The following is a 22,697-nucleotide window of genomic DNA, read 5'->3' as shown; positions in this document are numbered from 1 at the left end:
CCATCTGGGCACAGAAATACCGTTTGGGCAGTAAAACTGACCAGCACAGTGTACGTGTCAAGTGATCAGAAACAGCCGTTTGCAAAAACTTCACAGGAAGGAATACAAGAATTTTTCAGGGAATAATAGAAAAAATGTACTTGAAACAAAGAACATTTTGCTTGCGAGCAACAGAAAAATAGATCAAGTAGTTAAATCTGTTAAAGATATGATTACTTATAATTTGCCTGGCTAAGTATAATTTTCATATTTATCTTACAAAGCTTTTACCATTAAACTACCTCATTCTTTGTGTTCCCCTGAGCTGTTAAAAGTGGTGGTGTTACTCATGGTGGAGCTCAGCCCGGGCGGCAGCTGTAAGTGCCAGTGTAAGCTCCTCGTGTTGTACCCACTGTGCCACCTGCTCTCCCTGACCACGGCTGGATGCAGCAGAGGTGGGTCAGGAGAGACCAGTCCTCGCTGCTCCCCTTCCTGCAGCCATGGGCAGTCAAACCACGTGAGGCGTGAGTGGGAAATTGGAGGGTAAGAAGTCTGTAATACCTGTGTTCTGGAGATCAGAGGAGAAGAGGAGGAAGGGAGCCAGCAGCAGAAGGGGACCCACACTTTGCACATCTCAGGTTGCCCCAAGCACTGCATGGCTGGCAAACGGGCGCTTGCAGGGCCCCTGCTCCGACTCAGGCATGGCACGAGTCAATCCCCGTGATCAGGTGGATGGCTCAATGATGGGAGTCCCCGCATGGGTCCACACGGGAGAAACTCATCTGGGGCTTACAGAGATGCAAACAGCTGTAACCAAAACAAGCACAGGAAGAAAGATGGTTATGACAGCAGAGTTTTGAAGGAAGGAGGGGAAAGAGATTTTCCATGTGAGAAAGTTTTGCACAGCAGCTCATCGTTAGCTACATTGCTTACAGAGAAGTCTAGGCTTTGTTTGCTCTTCTCTTAGCAGGCATCACAAGAGGAAAAATGCACGCAGCTGCACCCGTACGGCATAGCAAGGCGCCAGGGGCTGTGCAGTGTCGCAGCAGTGCTTTGCAGTTTGTTTTAGAAGACGTGATGGTAGCTGCTGATACATTTTTGGCAATCCTCTTGCACTGCTATAGATCACAGAATAATTTATGCTGGAAGAGGCCTCAGGAGGTCGTCCAGTCCAACTCCCATTCACAGCAGGGCTTTGGTCCACTAGAACCCCTGTGGATTGCACTAATCCAGTGCTTTAAGCAACTGCAGACCATTGCCACCGCACACAGCTGGGAGCCAGCTCATCCCGCTGCTGGCTCCCTGCTCTTCTCCAACTTCGCCAGCCCCCACCCCACCAGTGGAAGGGCTGGTCCCAGCGTCGTGTGAGCCCGCGGACAGGACCCACGCTCCTGTCCTCACTGCAGAAGTGCTACATGATGAGGCTGGTCCATAGCCCCAGAGGTGTGAGCCAGCTCTTCAGTGCCAAAACCATTGGATTGTTCCCCTTTGTGGTATCGTCAGAACGGTGAAGAAGTGATGCTGAAGTACCAGTTGTTCTTGAGTGTAATGTGAGGCCACACACTCACCCAGACTTGGATTCCTGAAAGATACATGTAGTGTGGCACAGAAATCATGGTGGACATCAAGTTTTCCAGAAAAAAAGTGGTTTATTGTCCATACATAAAAATGTTCATGTAAGCTGGAGCCAATGCTTTGAAGAAGTGTATTTCCTAGAGAAGTTATGCTGATCTGTAAAACTCATGTTAGGTTTGGAACTTGCTCGCACTTGGGAGTCTTCAGGTCCGTATTTTGGTCTGGCTTTCTAGCTGTGGGCTCGGGTTTAGATGCTAAAGCTCGCTGTGTGCCCCCAGTATGCAGAGAGGGCTGGAGGGTGCTGGTTTGGGCTGGGAGCTCTCCCTGCTGGCAGCCTGGGCTCTGGGCCACCTTGTGCCACAGCTCCGGCAGGCGACACCTCACTGCACTGCAGGGACCGGCTGGCTGAGCCCCAGCGTTGCTGCCAGGACCCCTGCGATGCTTGCCTGCTTTCATGGACCCCAGGAAATGGCACTACTGCTGCCCATGGGGGGCAGGGGGAGCATGGTACCTGATACACTGTGTGGGTTTAGCATCCCACACGGCCAGGGTTGGGACTTGGCCCTCTCGCCGTAGGACTGAGGCTCCTCTCCTCCACCAAACACTGACCAAATAACAAGATTCTTTAGCAAAGGTGAACTTACCCCCACAGAGACAATGGCATGTTTTGTACTGAAAGTTGTGCAAGAGAGAAGGCAGCTGGTCTCCTGGCAGGAGTGGACGCTCAGCAGAGTCCTGGCACTGCAGCCAGGGAGGGCGTTTGCATCCCTTTTTCCAAGCACGCTGCCACACACCCTGTGCCCAGGGACCCTCTGCCGAGCTCGCAGTGTCTTCGTGGAGGGCTGGGGTGGTTCCTGCCAGAGACAAGCAAACAAACCAAGAAAATGCAGCACAACAGGAACTACCAACGTGTTCCCTGTTCAGAGGGAAGCAGCTATTTAAATCTAGAGCGTTTCAATACATGTTGTTTTAAAAAGAACCAATAAAAACTATTTATATATTTGCTCGAGAAGAAAAATTTGCAACAGTGGGATTTTTTTTAATTTTTTTTTAAATCTCCCTGCTCTCATCATAACTAGATTGATGATTTCTGCATTTCTCCTTTTAGGAAGATGACTAGAATAAGTTGCCAGCTGAATTTCTCTTTTGTTTTATTCCAAGTTTTAATTCAAGACAGGAGAAGTGTGGCTAAGCTTCTTACTTTATGCAATTATTTTTTGGCACAGAACCCAAAGCCTCTCTAACTACATAGCTATGCATTCCATATTGTTTCAATCACGTTGAGATTGAAAGGGAGGATGTAAGCGACTGATGACAAACCTTGAGACAGCAGGTGAAGCAGAGCTGCGTTTTTGCCCTACGCGAGTTTCTCACTCAGACCTGGAAATCACTCAATGGTGAAGTTTTTTTTTTGCACATCCCCATACTCTGTCAGGTAGATGACAACATGCGTTTGTACGCACATATATGCACGCGGATAAGTGTGTGCATTAAACTGATGATGTAATGCATAAGTGGCAGACTGAAACTTGGCATCAAGATTAAGAAATACAGACTGTTTTGTCTGTAAAAAATGTTTTAATGGCCCACTTACCGTACCATTGAACTCCAGTGACATGTCTTGGTGGCTGAATCCAGTGTTTAGTGTAGGATGTAGTTCTGGAACTTAAGACCTTAAATCCACGAGTTCACACCTGTGAATTAACTTCATTCCTGTTAGGCTCAATGGTGAGTCCTGTGGGTAAAGTAAGGATTTACTGGTCCAGGTATTGAAAATTAAATGACTGGAATCTCCTTGTCTGCCAGAGAGGCCACGGAAATTTCCCATCGTATCTCTTCTGTTACCCTTTCTCTTCTGCCTTTAAATCGAGGTTTGGCTCCATAGCTTCATTTATATCCAGAGGCAGCGGAGGTGGCAGCAGTCCGGTCTGCAGACCTGCATTATTTGTACAGACATAATTCACAATTTACTGTAGATTTCCTCCCCACTCCTTACATGCTGTATGATGTCCTGGAGTGCAGGCTGTCTGCATCATCAACCCTGCTTCACCCTCTGTGCATGAGCAACCCTGAACAAACCATCCCATATCACTGAGATAACAGTAAAGAGTCGCAGATGAAAAAGGCACGTCTTCCTGGAAAAAAACACCCACTTTTGGTTTTCAGCATCAGGTTTGGATTTGACTTCATGTGTTTTAGAGGCTTGAAGCATAATACAAGTTGTAAAGTCCCAATAATATTGTATTATTGGGATAAGGCACACATTAGCTGGTTCCATGTAAATGACAGGGAGAGGGACGGAGCTCTGTACCAGGGAGCCAGACTCTGCCCAGCCAGGTGACCTGCGCAGATGTCCAAAACTTGCTCGGATAGACTGGTCCCAGATGGGCTTTCAGTATTTTCTGTAACTAGATTTAGCTTTAACAAAGTCGTTCTGATCACTTTGCTACATTCTATGATCTAACGCCTCGACATTTTAGGTGTTACAGGAATTTTCAGAAATTTGAACATTTCAGCATCTCTCCGGAGTGCTGAGAGCATCGGGAAGTCTGGAGCTGGTTAAGGTATTGCATGGGCCATTGACAGAGGTCTTCTCTTTCCCAACTGACAACACTGGTGAAATGCAAATTTATCTTTTAGATCTATAAACCTATGGGCTGGTTTTACAGCCTTCCCTGATTTTCCATCATCCAGGAATGCTTCAGCAACCGCTTTGTTCTCAGCTGCCGGCTGCGTGGTCTGATCTATCGGCACTTCCTTCTCCTGTCAGCATGGGAATGTTGGAAATAAAATATTGTCTTTTCAGGCCAGGGCTTGCTGACCTTCCAGGGCACGGGTGCCAGGTCAGTTGTTCGACATGTGTTAGGAGCCCCGGCGGGAGCGCTGGCCAAGACATGCTGCTGAGGTCCCTGGCGCAGGAGGAGGGCTCCAGCCTATCAGCATTGGGAGGAACAGGTCTCAGGAAATACTGAAGACCCTCAAGCAAAGCAAAACAAACATACGTGAACTCCTGCAGGAGTCGGGGAAGGAGTGCAAGAGCATAAGGAAGGAATTACTGGTTTTGTTTCACTCTCTCCAAGAGGAGTTGGGGAAAACGTGGAGAGTTGGAAAAGAGGTGATTCAGGATTGGTCCAGGACAGCTGGGTGGCACAGGCCAGGCGACAGGGACCTCTCTCTGGGCTGGAGGGGTGGTTTGGAAAGGTGGTACCAGGACTACACGTGGGTAGCATGGTGGCACCAGGCAGGCAGATCATCCCTGCCACCAGAAGGTCACCATCGGAGCCTGGTCACCTCGGATTAATCCTGACGCAAAGCAATATTGAGCTTGTTTGGTCTTATTTCCCAGCCTGCAATCCCTGCACCCTGCCCATGCCTGGCTGCAGCAGAGCCGCACAAGGTCTCGGCATCTTTCTCCCATTCCCTGGCGCTCTGCTGTCGCTCAGGGCCTCCACAAACATCATTGTCGGGTCTGGGAAATGAGTGAAAATAATGGGAAAAAACCCAAGCAAAGAAACAGAGACATCCCCACATGTGCAGGCAACTAAAAAGGGGCACACAGAAATAGCACACAGCCTCTCAATAGCCTAATTTTCATTTCACTGTAAATGGAAAGTCATTGTGCTGGTAGTGCCCCAAGGTCCAGGGACTTTCTCCCCAAAAGGTTTGATGGTGCTTTGATGGATCAGGTTGATAAATACCCCTCTGGAACTGCCAGCTCTGGCTGCTGTGAGGGACCAGGCAGCCCTCAGCTCTGACCTGGCAGCAGAACTCAGGCACTCCTATGGTACCATATACGGGTTTTTTCCTCATTCTAATTCAAGTAAATGCTTATTACCAAACGTTAGCATCTTACCTGTCAATATAACAAATTACAGAGTTCTGGCAGCCAGAGAGATAAACACCAGCAACACTCAGTGCTTCAAGTTATCAAACTCCAAAGATAAATATTTATATGGCATCTGACAAGACTCCAAGCTTCGGGCCAGAAACCCCACTGAACAACTGCAACATGGAAGGAGGCACCAAACTATCAAGTTAAATCGCTCAGCTCCCAGACCCTCCACACTTCTTCCAGCCCTTGCTCAGCTTCGTGCCCACCTTCTTGCCCACCGCAGCACGGACAGGGTAAGGGAGATGGCCTGCCCATGCCTGGGCTTCCCGGAGGAGCCCAGCATCCCCCCCCCAGCCTGCTGCCAGCCCTGCCCCAGCCGCTGGCGTGGCCCCCTTTTCCCAAAGCGAGAGAAGTTCAACACAGGTGGAATAACATTTCTGAGCTGTCCTGGACCCCGTTTTCTGAGCCACTGACCAGCAGCAGCCCCAGTGAAATCGAGATTGTCGGGAATGTTTCAGATGGTGGCTGCAAACCGAGAGGCGTGCTGTCATCCGACCTGCACAGACAACTGCGATATGAGACACAAACCTTGTGGTGACCGCTGAGAACCGGCTTCACTCAGCAGCCCCAGCACTAGCTTTACTCTGAATTTATGTCCCAGGTCATTCCCCTCGCTACCCTTCCCCCCCCCCCCCCCCCCCGCTCTCCAGGTCCCCGCCGTCACAGCCACCCGAGCATTGCTGCCACCCTCACTAGCCCCTGCTGCCCTCCTGTCTGCAAAACCAAAGCCAAAACGCACCCAGCAAACACTACGGAGGGTCGACAAGAGAATACTTCAGAAAGCAGATTATATTGCCATACTCTGCAAGGAACTTTCAAACAAGCTGCGGGCTCCCTCTGCCACTGAGTGGAAGATACATGGTACAGTAAAAAGCATTACAGTTAGTTCTTTCACGCCCACCCCCCCCCAACTCCCCCTTTTTGGCAACAACTTTTTGCAAAAGATGTTTTTCTAGGTTGGAAAATTTCAAATTTTATTTCTACTTAGCCTTGAATGATCTCTGAGTTAATTTCTTCACTTGCGGACATTCATTTCCCGCGCCCCCCTCCCCCCCCCCCCCCCCCCCCCCCCCTTTTCCTTTTTTGCTTTCAGTCTTTTCTGTGCTTCCTCCACTTTGGAATCATTCGAGTGTGACAAAGGAAATCAAACAAACTGGGAATTTTCCAGTTTTGGAGGAATGTTGAAAAGTACAGAACAGTTAAAAAAAGAAAAGAAAATCATTTTTTTAAATCACATTCAGTTTCAAAATGGAGAAAAAGCAGGGGGGGAAGGGGAAAATCAGAACAGTGAAATATTTTATTTTTCAGCAGTATTAAATCTTTAAAACTGCACAATTTCAAACCTGAAAAAAGCAGCACAGACACATATAAACAGTAAAAAAGGATAAAGCACACCAAGATTAAATAAAAAGGGAAGTGATCCTTTTACAGACAGAAAGTGATTGAGAAAAGCAGAAAGTGATTGAGAAGAGCAGAAAGTCCTTACGCGCTTGAACACTCCACCCAAACTTTGTGCATCTCAGAAGTAACGGCTGGGGGCCTGGGGTCCAGGTTTGTCTCTAGCTATGTCTCCTGGCTTGCAGGCCTTTGGGCTGAAGAAAAACCCTGCATTTCACATGTGGCCATGGAAGCTGCTTCTACACCAGCAAATGTCCCAGTGCCAGGGAGCGCTCCCGCACGGTGGCACTCCTCACCTCGTGCCATTACTGATGCCTTAGACTCTTGCACTGCACACAGCTCTCCCTGGCCCACGCCAACACACCATCTCCCCCACAGTTTTCCAGGAGCCAGCGGGGCTTTTGGAGGTGAAAGAGGTCCACGGTACGGCAGTGGGGTGCTCTGTGCCGGAGAGGTACCAGACACGTTTGGTTTGCTGGTACAGCCACCGAGGTGACAGCAGCTCTACAAGTAGGTGGTGGCCTCTTGGTTCTCCCGCTCTCTAGCCTGTGCAACAGCAACGTTGATGCACTGAAGCCACTCCTCAGCATTCTTCTTGTCTTTGGCCTTGAAAACATAGGTTTTGCTGTCGGTGAAGATCTCAAAGGCCCGGGGCAGGCTGCGGTCCCTGCGCTTCTTTGCCACCACTTTAACACTCTGCACCTTGCTGAGCTCAATCGGGCAGTCATCGGGGTCGTCTTTCTGAAACACAGGGAAGACAGAACCAAGTTCATCTGGTAGAGCTTCCACCATCTTAATAAACAGTGGATGTCTCTAGAGCTGGGCTTGCTAAACATGGCTCGTGCGGGCAAACGCACTGATGGGCACTTCCCAGAAGAGCCTCCGGGGAGTCAGAGCCCCCTCCCACGCAGTGCTGTGCTCCCCTGCTGGGCACCATTGGGGTTCATGAGCTGTCACCGTGTGCTGCACCCAGCACCAAGGGTCCGCATCAATGAGCTCTTCCCCCTCAGCATCTGCACTTCTTAGTTCCAGCCTCAGCTGTTAGCACAGGTTTGGACTGCCCTTTGCCTGGCTTTTTGTAACGGTGACCCCGGTTAATGGTGGCGGGCACAACTGGTGCCACCAGCAAATGGTGGGTACAAAGGTCAGCCCGCCCTCGGGACTGAGCAAAGCTCTCTTCTCCTAAGCGGTGAAGTTGTTCCCCTAAGAGTCTCCACCCAAAACCAGAAGCAGCAACTCCTTTTGTTGGTTTTGAAAACAGAACAGACACCTGGAGTCTGGCCCAGGAGCACGAGGGGAATGGTGGCGTTTCACAGCAGGGAATGGAGAACACGGGCAGCTTAGCTGCAATTTTGTTTGAAAACATATAAAGTAGGTACATCTAGAAAATCTTAGTGTCATTGTAAGCAATGTGATGCAGGGAGCATAAGAGATAGTTGTACAAAATCAGGGAAGTTTCCTGCGGAAGAAGAGATTCATGAGCTCATAAAAAATATATGAGTTGGGTCTCCTGGTGAGGAATTTAAGCCCAAGGCCCTGATTCCTCAAGGATATTTTTGTTCCTCCTGTTGAGCTTATGCTTTTTACCAAGAGGAGTAAGGCAGATTTTCCAAAAGCTTTCTGCTGCTATCACACAGGAAAGGTCTGGACTGCTCTGCACCAGAACCGGTGGTTAAGGATCTTGCAGGAGCGAGCAGGATGCGGGAGAGGCGGCGCTGCGGGAGCTGCTGTCTCCAGAGCCGCTCTGCCGGCCCCAGTCCCACCTGCTCTCCTGGCCGGCCACGTCTGAAACTGCAGGACCACAGCTGGGCAGGGAGACTTCGAATCACAGAATCATTTAGGCTGGAGGAGATCTTGAAGATCATTGAGTCCAACCGTTAACCCAGCACTGCCAAGTCTCCTGCGGTAACGTCTCAGTCCTTCTGGGAAAGAACCTGGAACATTTTACTATTCTAAGGAAAAGCTCTTCTGAAAAGACCATCCAAAAGAAGGCCCAAGCCCAATGGCTGTGATTCTTCTCAGAGATTTGATAGTCCCCTGCCGTTATCATTGATCTGCCATTTTCCACATCCACAGTGAATGCCCAGGATGCGTTCCCCAGCTTTTGGAGTTCTTCTTTGTTGCACACATAGATATTATTTGCAGTCATGGTCTCCTCCACCCCTAAGTACCATAATCCCTGGGCATTCCCCTCCTTTCTGACTCAAAGCAACATTTAAGGCCACCCCTTGCCCGGAGCAGCTCCCCAGCAGGAGAGGCTGGCACGGACCCCTCGCCAGGACAGGCAGCCAGACCCCTCTGGGACACAGGAGGTCCCTGGGCCGGGAATGGCAGCACCAGCACAGAGCCATCACCTTCCCGGCACACCTCTACCCCCTGCACTGCTGCTGCATGTTCCGGCACGGGGCAGTTGCTTGTCTGTCTCGTTCATTTTTTTAGATCAGTGACGTTATTCCAGACCTGAGGGTTTTCTTTAAACAGGTAGTTGCCCCGCTAAATGTTCAGTTCTGATCAAATGACTTTTCATAAGCAATGAAGTTCACCTCCAGCTCCACAGGGGAACACATGTTTCCAGAGCTGTCATTGATGTCCCGGCGTGACTGCAGGACGCAGCGTGGCCCACCCTCCCCTGCCTCCCCAGCCGCCGGCTAAGGCTGTATCGGCAGTACTGGGCTGGCTCCGCACTGAAATCTGACCCGGGATAAACGTGAACAGTTTATCACAGCAAATGCGAAGCAACGATAGCCTTGAGAACTTTGCACCCCATGAGCCAGACCCTTACACTTAGAAGCCTAACTAGCAAAAATGATGTACTCCCTCCGTTACGACACAGCATTTGACCTCCAGCTGCTAAAGCAAGCTGATTGTACCCTAGGCGCATTTCTGTGGAAGGAATTTACCGCAATTTTCCAGGAGTTTAGGATGTGGCTTCTTTTTTCAGACCTCTTAGATTTTGGTTTTCTCCTGCCTCCCCTTTACCCACTGGCCATACGGTTGCTTACACAGAGCGAACATTGTCCACATGGTTACTCTGATGAAAGGAAGGTTCATGGTGGGGCTCCAGGAATAAGCAGGCACAGCCAGCTGGCCCCCTCACAATACCTCCTCTGTGTTAGGTTTGTATTTTTAAGTGGAGCAGTGTGTAAAGTCCAAACACCCACACAGCACCCAGCCCTGCTCCGCGACGCCAGAGCTGACGGGGCAGAGCTGTCGTGCTCAGCCAGGCAAGGACCATCCGGCTTCAAAGGCTGGAACAAGCAGCAGAAGCAGCTGGGCAGGAGCCTCCAGCACCGCTTTAGCCAGCCAGGCTGCAGCCCTGCATCTCGCAATGCTTTTGGCACTGGTGCCCGGCCAGCAAGGCATGGGGCTGCTGCTCCTGCTGGCTGCCAGAGGTGCGCAGCAGTGGACCTCCGGTGGAATCTAAAAATCACACTTTTATTGTCCAAACCACTTCTGTGATGCTTCATACCTCCAGCCCCGCTTAAAGGACTCAAAATTTTGTCTTTGGTGCCTGCCATAGTCAGCCCCAGGCACATGTACAACCTCAACTGGTGGGCTCAGGGTTGCTCCAAGCTGCAGTCCAAGCCATGGTTAATGGCAGGACTTGACTCTCGAATTTAGGCCAAAAACGTAGAAGTAACAGGATGTAACGCACCAGCTTGAAAGACTGATTACCCAGGCGCAATAACCCTGCTGCTGTCCCCGGGGGGCTGGGCGCCAGCCTGCTCCGCTGACGAACCAACTCGGGTATTTCTGTTCAACTTTAAAAAAAGCAAAGCAGACTTGAGTTTGCCAGTTAAAAAGGGGAAGTTAATCTATAAGAATTAGGCTGTTGAGCAAAATCGGCTATTCAACAATCTCATCTGCCAGCTTCACCCGCCTGCGAAGCATTCTACGTTCCCCCGGGGGAACAAGGGGAGCACTGAGAATGCAAATCTAAGGAGGCGATTGCAGCCCAGGAGTAATCAAGGTATCTGATGTGCCTTACACCTGGCTTGTTTGGAGAGCTAATTAGAGCCATTCCATTAAATATATTTCTATAAGCCAATCAACTTGCTGAAAAATGACAATTATTCTGAGACTCTTTGAAAAGTGAGCATCAGCCAGTACTGAGCTGTATGTGGTACATGTATGGATTAAACTGTCTTCAGAATCTCGGCCAGAACGTCAGAAATAATCACTAGGAAGCAAGGGAAAGGCTGTTTCTCGAACTACTGGCTTTCAGAAGGATTGTACTGTCCCACGAAGGCACATGTTCCCCTTAGGCAGGACACTCTCTTGTATTTCTTACAGGCAAGGGCTCAGGAAGCCATTTAAGAAGCTTAAAGAGCTTTACTAGGTTTCTGTAAAAATAAAGGTTATTTACCAGAGATATTAAGGTTTGTCTGTATTTGGCAGATGCTGCTATTTTTTTATTATCTAAAAGAGGGCTCTTGTAACAAAACCAGACTATTTCGCACAGTATTTGATAATTCTCATTGTGAAAAGCTGAAGAAAATTAGTTTCTAATAAATGAGAACAACTAATGAGGACTAGATTCAATTACCTGCTCTCCTGTACCCTGGGACACACATGTCGCTCAGTCCTATTGGTATAAATTTCAAACAATTTAATAGAAATTTCAGCAGAATTTCCCTGAATTTAGATGACGGTAGCAGTGAACAAAAAAAACCCAACAACTCCATTCCTTTGGGAGAAAAGCATTTTAGCACCACCTTGCTTTAAACATGTATTTCCTGCATAATAAACATGTATTTAAACTTGTATTTCCTGCACAAATAACACCAATTATAATGCTCTCATCTCAACAACGGTTATTAATGCACAAAAGCATGCTAGACTTTCAGAAAAGGTGAAGAGTGTCTTGATTTTGGAGACTGCCCTGAGGTGTTCAGAAGGGCCTGACATAACCATCCCCCCCTCCCCCGGACACTGCTAGTCCTGTGAAAACTGGGGACCCCGACATGCCAGCTCACTCGCAGCACGGTGGCTCGGCTGCTGCACGCCGTGCTGTCCCACGCCATGCGCTTTGCAAGTGGACAAAATATGTTCACCTGAGCAGAATTGACTGAATTTGTGTTTATCCAAGGAAATAGCAAGAATCACTGGGCACGCCTGGAAACTATTTCTTAACTTGTAATTCCTTCAGGAACAGGGTTTTTTGCAATATCCAAGGTGACCCTGGGATGCCTCGAGGCAGAGTGGATGATGGTCAGCCACAGCTCAGCAGCTAGCAGGGCGTAAATCACTGAGCGTGGTGCTGAGCCCTGGGTATTTGTCGGCTGAACAAGAGCAGCACCAGTCTGACACTGAGTACTCTCAAAAACCTGGTGCTCTTGACCCAGAGAGAAAAACATAACTATAGCCGGTGAGCAGCCCCTTGGCTGGTCAGCCATGCGGCATACAGCGACCACGAACAAAGCCGAGCGGTAAAAACCTCTGGGAAACAGTGTTGGGAAGGAGGGAAAGAGAGAAATCAAATTGAGGGTCTTCCGACTTACAGATTTTCCTTTCCGAAAAAGCAGCTGGTTGCCAGCCAGAGTGAAGTAGCGAGTTTTCCACCTTTTGATAAACTTCCACCGGACTTGCTTCTCTTTGAGCTTGCCTTCAATCAGAGGTTGGCCATCCTGATTTACAACTGGGGAGGTGAGCACACAACAAGGGGGTTATTTCTGTCCTCCCTCTGCACCAGCCGAAAGCCAGGCTTTTGCTGCGATGCAGAGAAGTTTTTCGCAGTTTAGCTCTATCAGCTCCAAGCTCACATTCCTCCCGACCACAAGCATCCAGCTGTCACTTCAGAGAGACGTTTCAGCCCTTGGCCGTGCTTTGCTGGGAGGCCCAGCAGCTGGAGCTGGACATCACCTCCTCTGGCCACCACGCCTCCTATTCCCTCAGCCCTCGCATCCTTACCCCCACCGTTACGCCTCCCTGTTGTTCCTCAGCCCTGCAATAATAATTTATAATTTCATAGAACTGAAAGTAGGCGTTTATGTTGTCTCCGAGGCTTTAGCCCACACTGCCGAGTTCAGTGCGGTTTATTCCTGCTGTGCAGTGCTTTGGACAGGAATATTTTGAGGATATTGCCCCCCATTAGCTGCAGCAGCTTGCCTCATTGCCGCAGCAGCCCCATGGAGAAGGAATTAAGAGCCAGCAGTGGGACGTCCATGTGGGGCTGAGTGACTGGGCACCATCCCGCTGGAACAACTGCCAACCTCTCGTAGGTAATTCCAGCCTAGAAATGTGACTTTTTGCTGAGAAGGGGGTCGGTGGGTCCAAGGGCTTTGTCCCAGACATGACTCTTCCCTTCCTCACCCTCCCAAGACACAACTCCTCCTTCCCTCGGGAAAGGGATGTGGTATCAGCCCTCCCTTATCCCCTGTTCGAGCAGAAACCTGGCACTGCATTTTGTAGAGGTCACTCCCTGTTACTTCCTCATTATCTTTTACAATTCTCTCTTTGGGGATATTTCAAAAGTCATTTAACGTTAGCAATCCACTTTGTAAAAAACAATCCTTATGGAAAACCCAGAGTTACTTGCATCCTGTAAATCTCAAAGCACTGACCAGTTGGGAACGTGATATTTTCCATCACTTTTGCATTTCTAAACCAACACAACTTATGCTGACAGCTGCGCTGCAAAGGCCAGAGCAACTTGGAGCGCAGCCCCCAGGGACCGCTGCCTGTCCTCCCTCGGAAACAGCCAGGGTCTTTGCATCATGTTACCCACCAAGGACATCTATGTTTTTATCATCTTGTGGCAAAATTTACTTGCGAACTACTAGTGTGTCACTGGCCAATAACACTGCCTCGTCTGTACCTGGGAGCTACACCAGCATTCCTGCCACGCGTGTGCCGAACCGCTGACCACACAGAGCCTCTGTCTTCAAGTACAAGTTGGGTAACTCTGCCCAAGCCACGGGTGAGGAAGGAGGAGAGGGAGAGACACAAAAGCTTCTGTCCCCTCTGATGACCTGTGCTACAGCGTGTTGCCCAAGAATAATCTGGAGTGTAATTAAAAATACGTAGCATACAGTGCAGAGTTCAATAACCGTAACGACTAACCAGCACGGAAGCAGAAACAGGCACACTCACTGCCGTGCCTTCCGCTCAGCCGCTTCCCAGCCCCTTCACCTTCTCTAGCGGCCTGAGAAGTGGCTTCAGCTTGCCTTAGAAAAGTAACTTGTCTGTCACGATAGATGTTCCTTCCACCAATTCCCTTAAAAATAAACCCTAGGAAAGGGAAAGAAACCCTTTTTTTCTCTTACTGCAAAATTATTGCTGTATTTAAAATTGCTTTCAGAATTCAAAGTCCTGGGTGAATATTGGGAAGCCTTGTGCTTTCATTTGCAGCATGTTTATAAGGCCGTGGCCACCTCTGCTGCCAGCCCCATGACCACAGTGCTCACCTGTGATCAGCATCCACTGGCGCTTCCCTCGGCTGGAAGCACGCGAGGTTTGGGGGGCTGGAAGAGCGCTCCCACACCTTGCTTGCAAAAAGGAATTTTCCAGCACGAGAAAAGCCCAGCAACCAAGGGAATCACCTTGGGCTTTACACCATGATCGCAGGGCAGCCTGAAGCCACTGCCCTTCACGTACGGAGCAAACAATTTAAAAATTCTCTAATATCACGGCTGTGTTTCTTTTTCCTTTCTATTTTGACACCGATAGACGGGACATGATGGATCAGATAGACTGAAGAGCAGTCCAAGGCGTAAGCAGTCTGAGAACGGATGTTTTTTTGATGTGATGTTTGACTTGGAGCCCTTCCCAGCATCTGTCAGATGGTCAGTGTATCCTCTGGCTGGCTGTACTTGCATACCTTAGCATGAAAGTTTATCCAGAAATGCTTTTTCTTGAAAGTGTTTGCTGTCATCTGTGCGCGAGCCTTTCAGAGCCCAAACCGCAGCAGGTTGGTGTGATGCTGAGGATGCGAGGGGAGCGGGGTGGCCAAGCACAGCCACCAAAGGTAGCACCTGGGGTTTCAGAGGCTTTCTAGCTTTTGGGGCACACACCCCTCTTCACTACCTCCTGTCTGGTAGAGGAAAAAACAAACAATGCAAGTACAACACATCACATCTATATAAAGAAGGTATTTTTTCCCCAGCATTGTTTATATTGGCAGAGAGGCAGACTTTGGGGTGCTTCAGCTGTTGCAATTTCCTCGTGAAAGACTATAAATATTTCTGTTTCTATAGACAGGCGGCCTGTGGAAGGAGCAGGACCGAACAGGGGGTGGCTAGGTTTCAGCTTTGATGGGGAACCGAAGCTGTGATTTCCACAACAAAAACGGGTCGCGCTCTGCTCCTCACAGCCCACCGCATCCCTAGCTCGACGCAGCAGCTCTTTTCTGTATCTTTTCATGCCAGCACCAATGTGTTACACCACCCAACCTGGCACGGGACAAAAGAAAGCAGAAGCTGGCTTTCTCCCTGCATAATTTTTGTCACTGCAAAATGGCACAGATTTATAGAGATGCTGGTTTGAGGCTGCATTCATTTCACAACACGCTCTTTAGTGGGACAGAACCACGTTTTACAGTGTGCCCCTTAAACAAAAACTTTGCAAATGCATTAAATATTGTTCTCAGCACTGCTACAGACACACGCTTTCACTTGGCAGGGAAAAACAAAACCAGGTAGCCCAAACTCTGTACATCCCTCTGCTCCCTGACGTGGGTTCCTGAAGCACTGGTCCAGCACAGATGCCTTTGTGAGGGAGCCTCGTGCTGTGCAGCCTACACTAAATTTACACTCACATAAAACACGTGGAATTAACAGCCAATGAATTGATGGCAAAAAAATCCTGCATAGGCGTGCTCCCCATTTTCTAGACAAGAGAAAGAGCATCCTGTGGCAAAGTTCCCTAATAACAACTCACGCAGTTCAAACACAGCAGAAAGCAGCTGACATCCAGCTCACGCAGGCAACAAGATGCACACAAAGTATTGTCAAATGCCATGGAACAAAAAATACTAGAGAAAATAATAATCTGTTTTGAGGAAGGAAAAAGCTGTTTGTTTTCTGGTCTGTTCTTTTTTTTTCAGATAAATTTGCTTCTCCAAACAAACTAGGTCCATGGACCATCAGGCTCGAGGTGAGCCTTGGCTTTTACACCCAAGCAGGACCGTGCGGTCATTTCTGCCTGCAGCTGTAGGTATCCTGCAGGAGGGACACCATCTGCCGACAGCAGCTTTGTGGGTGAAACACGTACTGGGAACAGAAGGGCTGGTTTTCTAAGGCTGTACCAGGTATTACCTGGCATTTCTGCGGCTGAGATTGGCTGGGATACCCGTAACGGTCATCCTTAAGAGTCACTGGCCTCTGGGAGCCGAGCAAAAGGACAGACCTCCAGGGCCAGCAGTGGTCTGGCAGGTCTGAGTACAAGTCCTCGTGCTCTGGTACCAGCCACTTCATCTTCTAGTGACTTTGTTCCCCATTTATACAATCAGCATTTATAATTTGTCAGATCTGTCGGAACAGACAAAAAAGTTTTAAATTTTTATAATTAAACACGATCTAAGCTGCTATTTTGCTTATTGTGCAAATGCCTCATCTAATTTCTAACTTAATGATGGACGGGGTAATATCCCTGTCCCTCCCATCATTTGCCATTTGCATGCACACTCTCTTGGTGGAGGACGCGTCACCACAGGAATAAGCCGTTTGGTGTTAGGAAATCAGCATCTCAGTAGCATGTGGGTGATAACAACAGGGCACGGCACTGCGTCGTCTCCCAGGATGGCGTCAGAGCCGCTGTGCCAGCCAAAGGCCGAGTGCTGCAGAAACGCCAAGCACCAAGTAGCTGGCTTTCCTGGAGTGTGCATGAAAGAGGAGAGAACTTCAATAAAAATGGCAAAGATAGGACAGGAAAAGAGTTTTTTTAGTCCTGCTTGATAACTATAAATTAATAACGTGCACAGTGACTTTCAGAGCATGATGACAACTATATAAACACCAAGATACAGCAAAAGAAGGACTTGATATGAAAGGACAATTGCTCAGTGGTTGGGTCTTGTGCATCTGCCCAGCTCCTGGTCTCACAGGAATGTCTTCGATACTGATTCCAGCACAGCAGGAACATGCTTTAATCCAAATGAAGAAGGTATAAAGCACAAAAAGTTCAGGGACAAGAAGGTACTGAGATGGTTGGTGCTTAGGAATGCAACATGAGAAAGGAAGCAAATGTGCAATTTTGCCCTGAAGTGGGGTTTTATGGCCCAAATCTTTCAGCACCAGGATTTACTAAAGAAACGCTGATCACTTAGTGTCCGGTGGCTGGAAACAAAGCAAACAGAGCAGTTCTTGTGCACATCCACAGAGAAGTCCATGGGGAACTCTGACGTCAGCTTCCAAAGTCGTCGTAATGAATCTGATGCCAGTATGTCTGAGGGTCTGATTAGAATGAAAAGATTCATGAAAGATAAGAATGAAGCTCTTTTCCAATATTTTTCTAAGTCCTTTTGCTTATTTTCATTGTGGTTTAACTTCACAGAATCACAGAATAATTCAGCTGGAAGAGAGTGCAAGGGGTCTTTCATCCCACCTCCTGCTCAAAGCAGGGTCACCGATGGGGTCAGACTAGGTTGCACATGGACTTATCCATCCGGGACTTGAAAATCTCAACAACATCTCTAGGCAAGCTGTTCCAATGCTTGATCGTTCTCATGGTGGGAAAGTTCTCCCCTGCAGGCATCTGAACCTCTCTCTCCTGTGCCAGTTTATGCCTGTTGTCTCTCGCCTTCCCACCACACGCCACCGAGAAGAGCTTGGCTCTACCTCCTCAACCACCTCCTGGCAGTTATGGGCAGACTACTACAAAGTTGCCCTTCAGCTCTGCCTGCACCAGCCCTTGTCCCTCTGCCTCTCTTCACAGGGCAAGCGCTTCAAGCACCCCAACATCTTGGTGGAGCCTGTCCCAGTCCTTACTGGGACATTCAATACCTGCCGTGTGCAGAGTAGGAGTAGGTTAACAGAGCACGGAGCTCTGTTAGCAAGGGGCATCATGAGTAACTCCGTACTGCCTCAGAAATGCAGAGCTTTACTCTTCTGTCTGAACTCTTCCCAAAACCAAATGCAGTAGCTGGTGACCCCTGCTTCTTTCCACGGTAGAGCAGGGTTATTTGAAAGACACATCTACGCTTCTAATACAATTAGAAGATTCTTTAAAAAATGCAATCAGCTGCCAACTAGAGTGTGCACATTGCTTATACACATATTAATTATTGGAAGATTATGTCTAGCTTTGATTTCTTCACCTTGCATGAATAAGCACTAATGAAAAGACTTCAGAAAAGTGATAGAAGAATGGTTTCAGACTGATCTTCCCTATGATTATTTGTATCACGGAAAACTAAGGAAGCGTATTCTTAATTTGCCCAAGCAAAGATCAAGACGTGACATGATAAAGTTTACAAATAGAGATTTTCTGCATGGCAGGGAAGGGCATAATGCGATGCAGTGTTTAGAGACAGACTAGAAATAAACCCATATTTTAACAGTGGTTAAAATACCTGAGCAACAACTCAGTTGGCTTGAAGCCCTTCCTTCACTTGACTTTTAAAAATCAGGTCTGGTTTAGACATCTTTAGAAAGATACACAAAAGTAACACAGATCAAAGACTGAACGTTTCTTTGATATAAGCATTACTGGACTAGATTCTTTGACCTGTTTTATACAAGGTCAAACTCGGTGATCACATCATCTCTGGGTTTCAGATCACTCTACGTGGTCATATGCTGACACATATGATGAGATCTTTAGCTTAGAAAAAGGAGTTGAAGGATTCTAAAGGATATATTTACTATATATGTGCCATTACTTTTTTTCCTGCAGAACAGACAATAAAGCTAAAAATAATACTCAAATTCAAAATGAAAAATCACTTACTACAATATCCATCGCTTCTTAAACCATCTCAATAGAGACAGTAACTCCAAAACCGATTTAACCCTGAATAGTACCCATTGATGTAAGCGTCCATTGGAATTATCTTCTATTAACTGTATCTTGCTTTCTTTGCAGAACTACAACATACCAACCTTTAGGTGGTTTAGGCACTGAATAAAGAGTAAAAAAACCTACAAACTCTTCCAAGATGAACTCGAGAAAGATAAAACCCAAAGCATTAAATCTTGCATTTGATGAAACATAAAATCATCCACAAAAATTGAGTCCAATCATGAATGATCTCAATGACAATAAACTCCTAGTAACTTGAAAGAATGGAATGTGTGGGTGGCAACCAGACAAAGATAAATGCAATTAACCTAAGGGAATATGGATTCACTCTCTCTCATTAATCATCACATTTGGTTTTGTTGAAAACCTGGAAAGAACACATTACTGAATGCCACTTTTTATAATTTTCAAGCAAGCATTATAGCTGAGACATCACTAGATAATCACCACTACTAGCAAAAGATAAATGTATTCAGAAGTTAATATGGTGTAGGCTATTCTGAGTGAATTGCTTTTTTAAAGAGGAATTCATAACTCCCCCCTCAGTTTTACCCGAATCATTGCCCATGGGCACAATGTCTCTTCTGCAGCCCACAGGGATTGCTGCAATTTCTTTGTAAGCTTCCAGAATAGGGAATGTACTGCAATTCTCTCTCCAGCTATCAAGTGGTTTTACTGAATTATTTTGTGCAAGAGCTTGTGAAGCCAACTGTTAATACAGGAGGTTATGTTAAAATGAGGGTATAAAGGCCAGCTCTTCCTAACAAGAGGCACACACTGCATTTTCCAAAATTTCAAATGCCTTGTATCTCTGCTTGAATGGTTGTCATTTAGAAAAAAAGCGGGGGAAAAAAAAAAAAAAAAAAGTGTAACCTGGTTTTCCTAGCTCCGAGACCAGCTGCGCAGTCAGGGCACAAACATGTATTTGAGCAGATGAGCAGGATTTGTGGGAATGCTCTTCCCTGGTCGCAGGAAAAAATAATTTGGGATGATTTAATAGCACTTCAGGAAGAGTGTGGTTGTACAAGAAATGCTTTGTGATCAGAAGAATGCATGAGAAATAGTCAAACTTTCCCTGGGTTAATTGCCACTTTGGGTACATCCACCACATTGCTTGAGCAGAACTGCCTCTTCCCTCACAAGCGCAGCCTCGAGAGCAGCCCAGCTCCAACCCCCTCCCAGTGACCTCTGGAAAAGCCAGCACTGACCCGGCACCCCAAGGCAAGACTGAGCCTTTAAGGCATAATGCTTTCCTAACTCCAGAGGATAAACGGCATCTTGCAACATGGCATCCAAAAAATGCAACAAAACCCAACATTAACAAAAAACAAAAGACAATAATAGAAAAAGAATTTGCCTCCGAATTCCTTCTTTAAGAATGTGGTTGCTAAACAGCATTGCTGAGAGGAAGAAATTACTTTGTCTTTCAAAAGTATGTGAGATTTCAAAGGTTCTGTCCCACTGCGGAATGAAAATAAAAGATGTTTTACAGCCTTTACATTTTTCACCGGTTCAAGGAGACCTCTGATTCCTCTTTCTTGTGTCAGGTCTTATAAACCCAGAAAGACCCTGAGTGTCTCCCACTCCGGTAGGACCCTTCCCAGCTGCCACAGCTCTGCATCACCAATACAAAGGTGAATTTCTCACTCACCTGCAGATTTTTATTCCATTAAGCACTATCTTCCACATTCCTTTCCTACACTTGAGCTTTCATATGACCCATTCAGGACTATTTTCTTGCTCTTCTAAAGGCTTTGAGAGCTGAGAAGCAAGTCATGGTATTCACAATGGGCCTTTCTTAAAAAATTTTCTTCAAACTGAGACAAAGAGAGTAAATGCTCATGAAAAGGACAGTTACAGTCCAAAAATACTCTGCGCCCAGTTCCTCCTGTTCCTGACCATCCTCAAAGGCATCCCTGTACTCTCAGCCCTGGCTCCAAAGCCCAGGGTGACTGGTGATTTTGTAGAGGGGGGCAGGCTGGAAACCCCTCCTGGCGGGGGAGAGGCAGGCAGAGCTGTGCGCAGCCGTAAGCCTGCAAACTCAGGCACCACCCTCGGTGCCTTCAGTGCCTGGGGAGGGAAAACCTTCTCCCAAATGTCCAGGCATCCTCCATGCTCCTGAGTACTTGTGGTACTCGAGGAGAAGAAGACAAAGCCTCAGATTACTGCAGCTGCTGAGAAGGCAGCATCTCACTTAACACCTTCATGCTGTATTTGCATTTTTTGCATTTTTTCCACTGGGTTTTAGTTGACATCATGCAGATGCAAGCTAGAAAAAAAAGGTAAATTAAGAAAAAAATTGCTTTTCTACTCCTAGAAGAGGTGATAGGATTTACAAGGGCCTGCATAAGTACCAGCATATAGGAATGGAAGTCTCATTTCTCCTGGGACTGCTGGGTGAGCTGGACCAGGGCAGCCCCCGCCCCCAGCCACAGTGCTCCTGTGCCTGAGCACCTCCATGCAGAGCGGGTCTTGGCGCTGGCTGGGAAGGACAGAACTGCTGTGCTGCCGGGTGGACACGGCTCAGGCTGGCGGGCAGAGCTTGGAATACATTAAACCCTTCTGTTGACATCAGTGTGTAAGCGGAGAACCGTGTTTACACACCCTGGGAAGTGAGGTCAGCACATGCGTTTCATTGCAGCCTTTTCACAGCAGCGAGGGGAGAGGGTGAGCCCTTAGAAGAGATGTGACCTTCTCCCTCATCTCTGTGGGACATCGCGACACCAAATCTACAACCTACAACGCTGCGCCGTGTGATTTTTCGCTGGCCTGGAACAACGATGAGTAAGTGAGAGAGGCGGCGTGCCCAAGCCCCGCCGCGGCAGGCAGCATGCTCCTGCTTCCCCAGCACCGCTGGTGTCAAGCAGAGAATTCTGTTTACCCTGCTCGAGATGTCAGCTCAAGTGGCTCAAGAGCCTCTTGTCAGTGGTGCAGACGGTCCTGGTTCTATCAGCTCTTGTAGTAACCAACGGGCACTGGAGAGCTCACTGGGAACTGCCGCCTGCTGTCACGGTCTGTGATTGCTGTTTGCCTTGAGTTCAGACCCATCTGAAAATACCAGCTCTATACTGGTAGTACCGGTGGCGTCTGGATCCCTGGCAGCAGAGCCATGGTGCTGTGCCACACGGACCCCCCGCACTGTGTCCCACTCCCAGCCCTTCTCAGACCTCTCCTCAGAGGACACGACATTTTGGCAGGAGAAGCAGCAGGGAAGCAAGGTGTCAGCTGTCCTTCGATGTCTCCAGACTAGTGGCATCAGCAACACCCATGGCATCAGCAAGGAAATGGTGCCCCGTGTCACCCCCAAGGATTCCTTTTCCCACCTTCATCCACTCTGCTGGCTCTAACCCAGCTGCCTTACCAGCCTACCCAACGGCCTGCTACAAACACTCCCCTTTCTGGGCTATTTTATTAAGGTTTGAAATTTTAAGAGATGCATTTTCCTTTAGCTTGACATAGGCCTATCACTGATGTGATGGACAAACCACAGTGAGACCATGGTACCGAGATGCAATTTCAGCTCAAAGGGCGATTTCCTTTATGGTCATTGGCTCCCGTGAGAGTTGTGGAAGGAGGAAGATGGTCAAACACCCATGAAATGAGCATGGGCAGCCCTGCCTGCAGCAGAGGCTGTGCCACTCTTGCAAGACTTACTAAATTCAGGGTTGATGAAATACAAAGACATGCTAGCTATTAAAATAAAAAGCTGAAACACCCCATTATTCAAAGGCTTGGCTAAAGCAGTCAAAATTCTTGGCCACAATTGTGCCAATTTTTACAGAGCGGCAAAAAGCATCTAAGAAAAAGGCCATTCCCCTGAATTTCAGTGCACTGATCTAAAAGACACGGGTATCAGAAAGCTTAAAAAACCCCACAACTCACCAGGATCTTTTAC

The 22,697-nt window shown here is 47.9% G+C and overlaps 1 protein-coding gene across 2 annotated transcripts in view; it reads right to left on the bottom strand.

Moving 5' to 3' along the window:
* Nucleotides 1–7,225: 7,225 nt before the first annotated feature.
* VEPH1 (ventricular zone expressed PH domain containing 1) overlaps nt 7,226–22,697 on the bottom strand; it is a 98,532-nt gene continuing 83,060 nt past the window's right edge. For both annotated transcript variants that reach the window (XM_037407275.1, XM_037407274.1), the window contains 2 exons: nt 12,346–12,482; nt 7,226–7,585 (listed from right to left, as the gene is read on the bottom strand). In XM_037407275.1, the coding sequence (XP_037263172.1) occupies nt 7,349–7,585; nt 12,346–12,482 (374 nt within the window). In that variant the 3' untranslated portion in view covers nt 7,226–7,348. The remainder of the gene's footprint in view (nt 7,586–12,345; nt 12,483–22,697) is intronic.

This window comes from Falco rusticolus, chromosome 13 (assembly GCF_015220075.1).
Source record: "Falco rusticolus isolate bFalRus1 chromosome 13, bFalRus1.pri, whole genome shotgun sequence".
Lineage (NCBI taxonomy): Eukaryota > Metazoa > Chordata > Aves > Falconiformes > Falconidae > Falco > Falco rusticolus.
The sequence above is the reverse complement of the archived record's forward strand: the minus strand, read 5'-3'. Positions and strand labels throughout refer to the sequence as shown.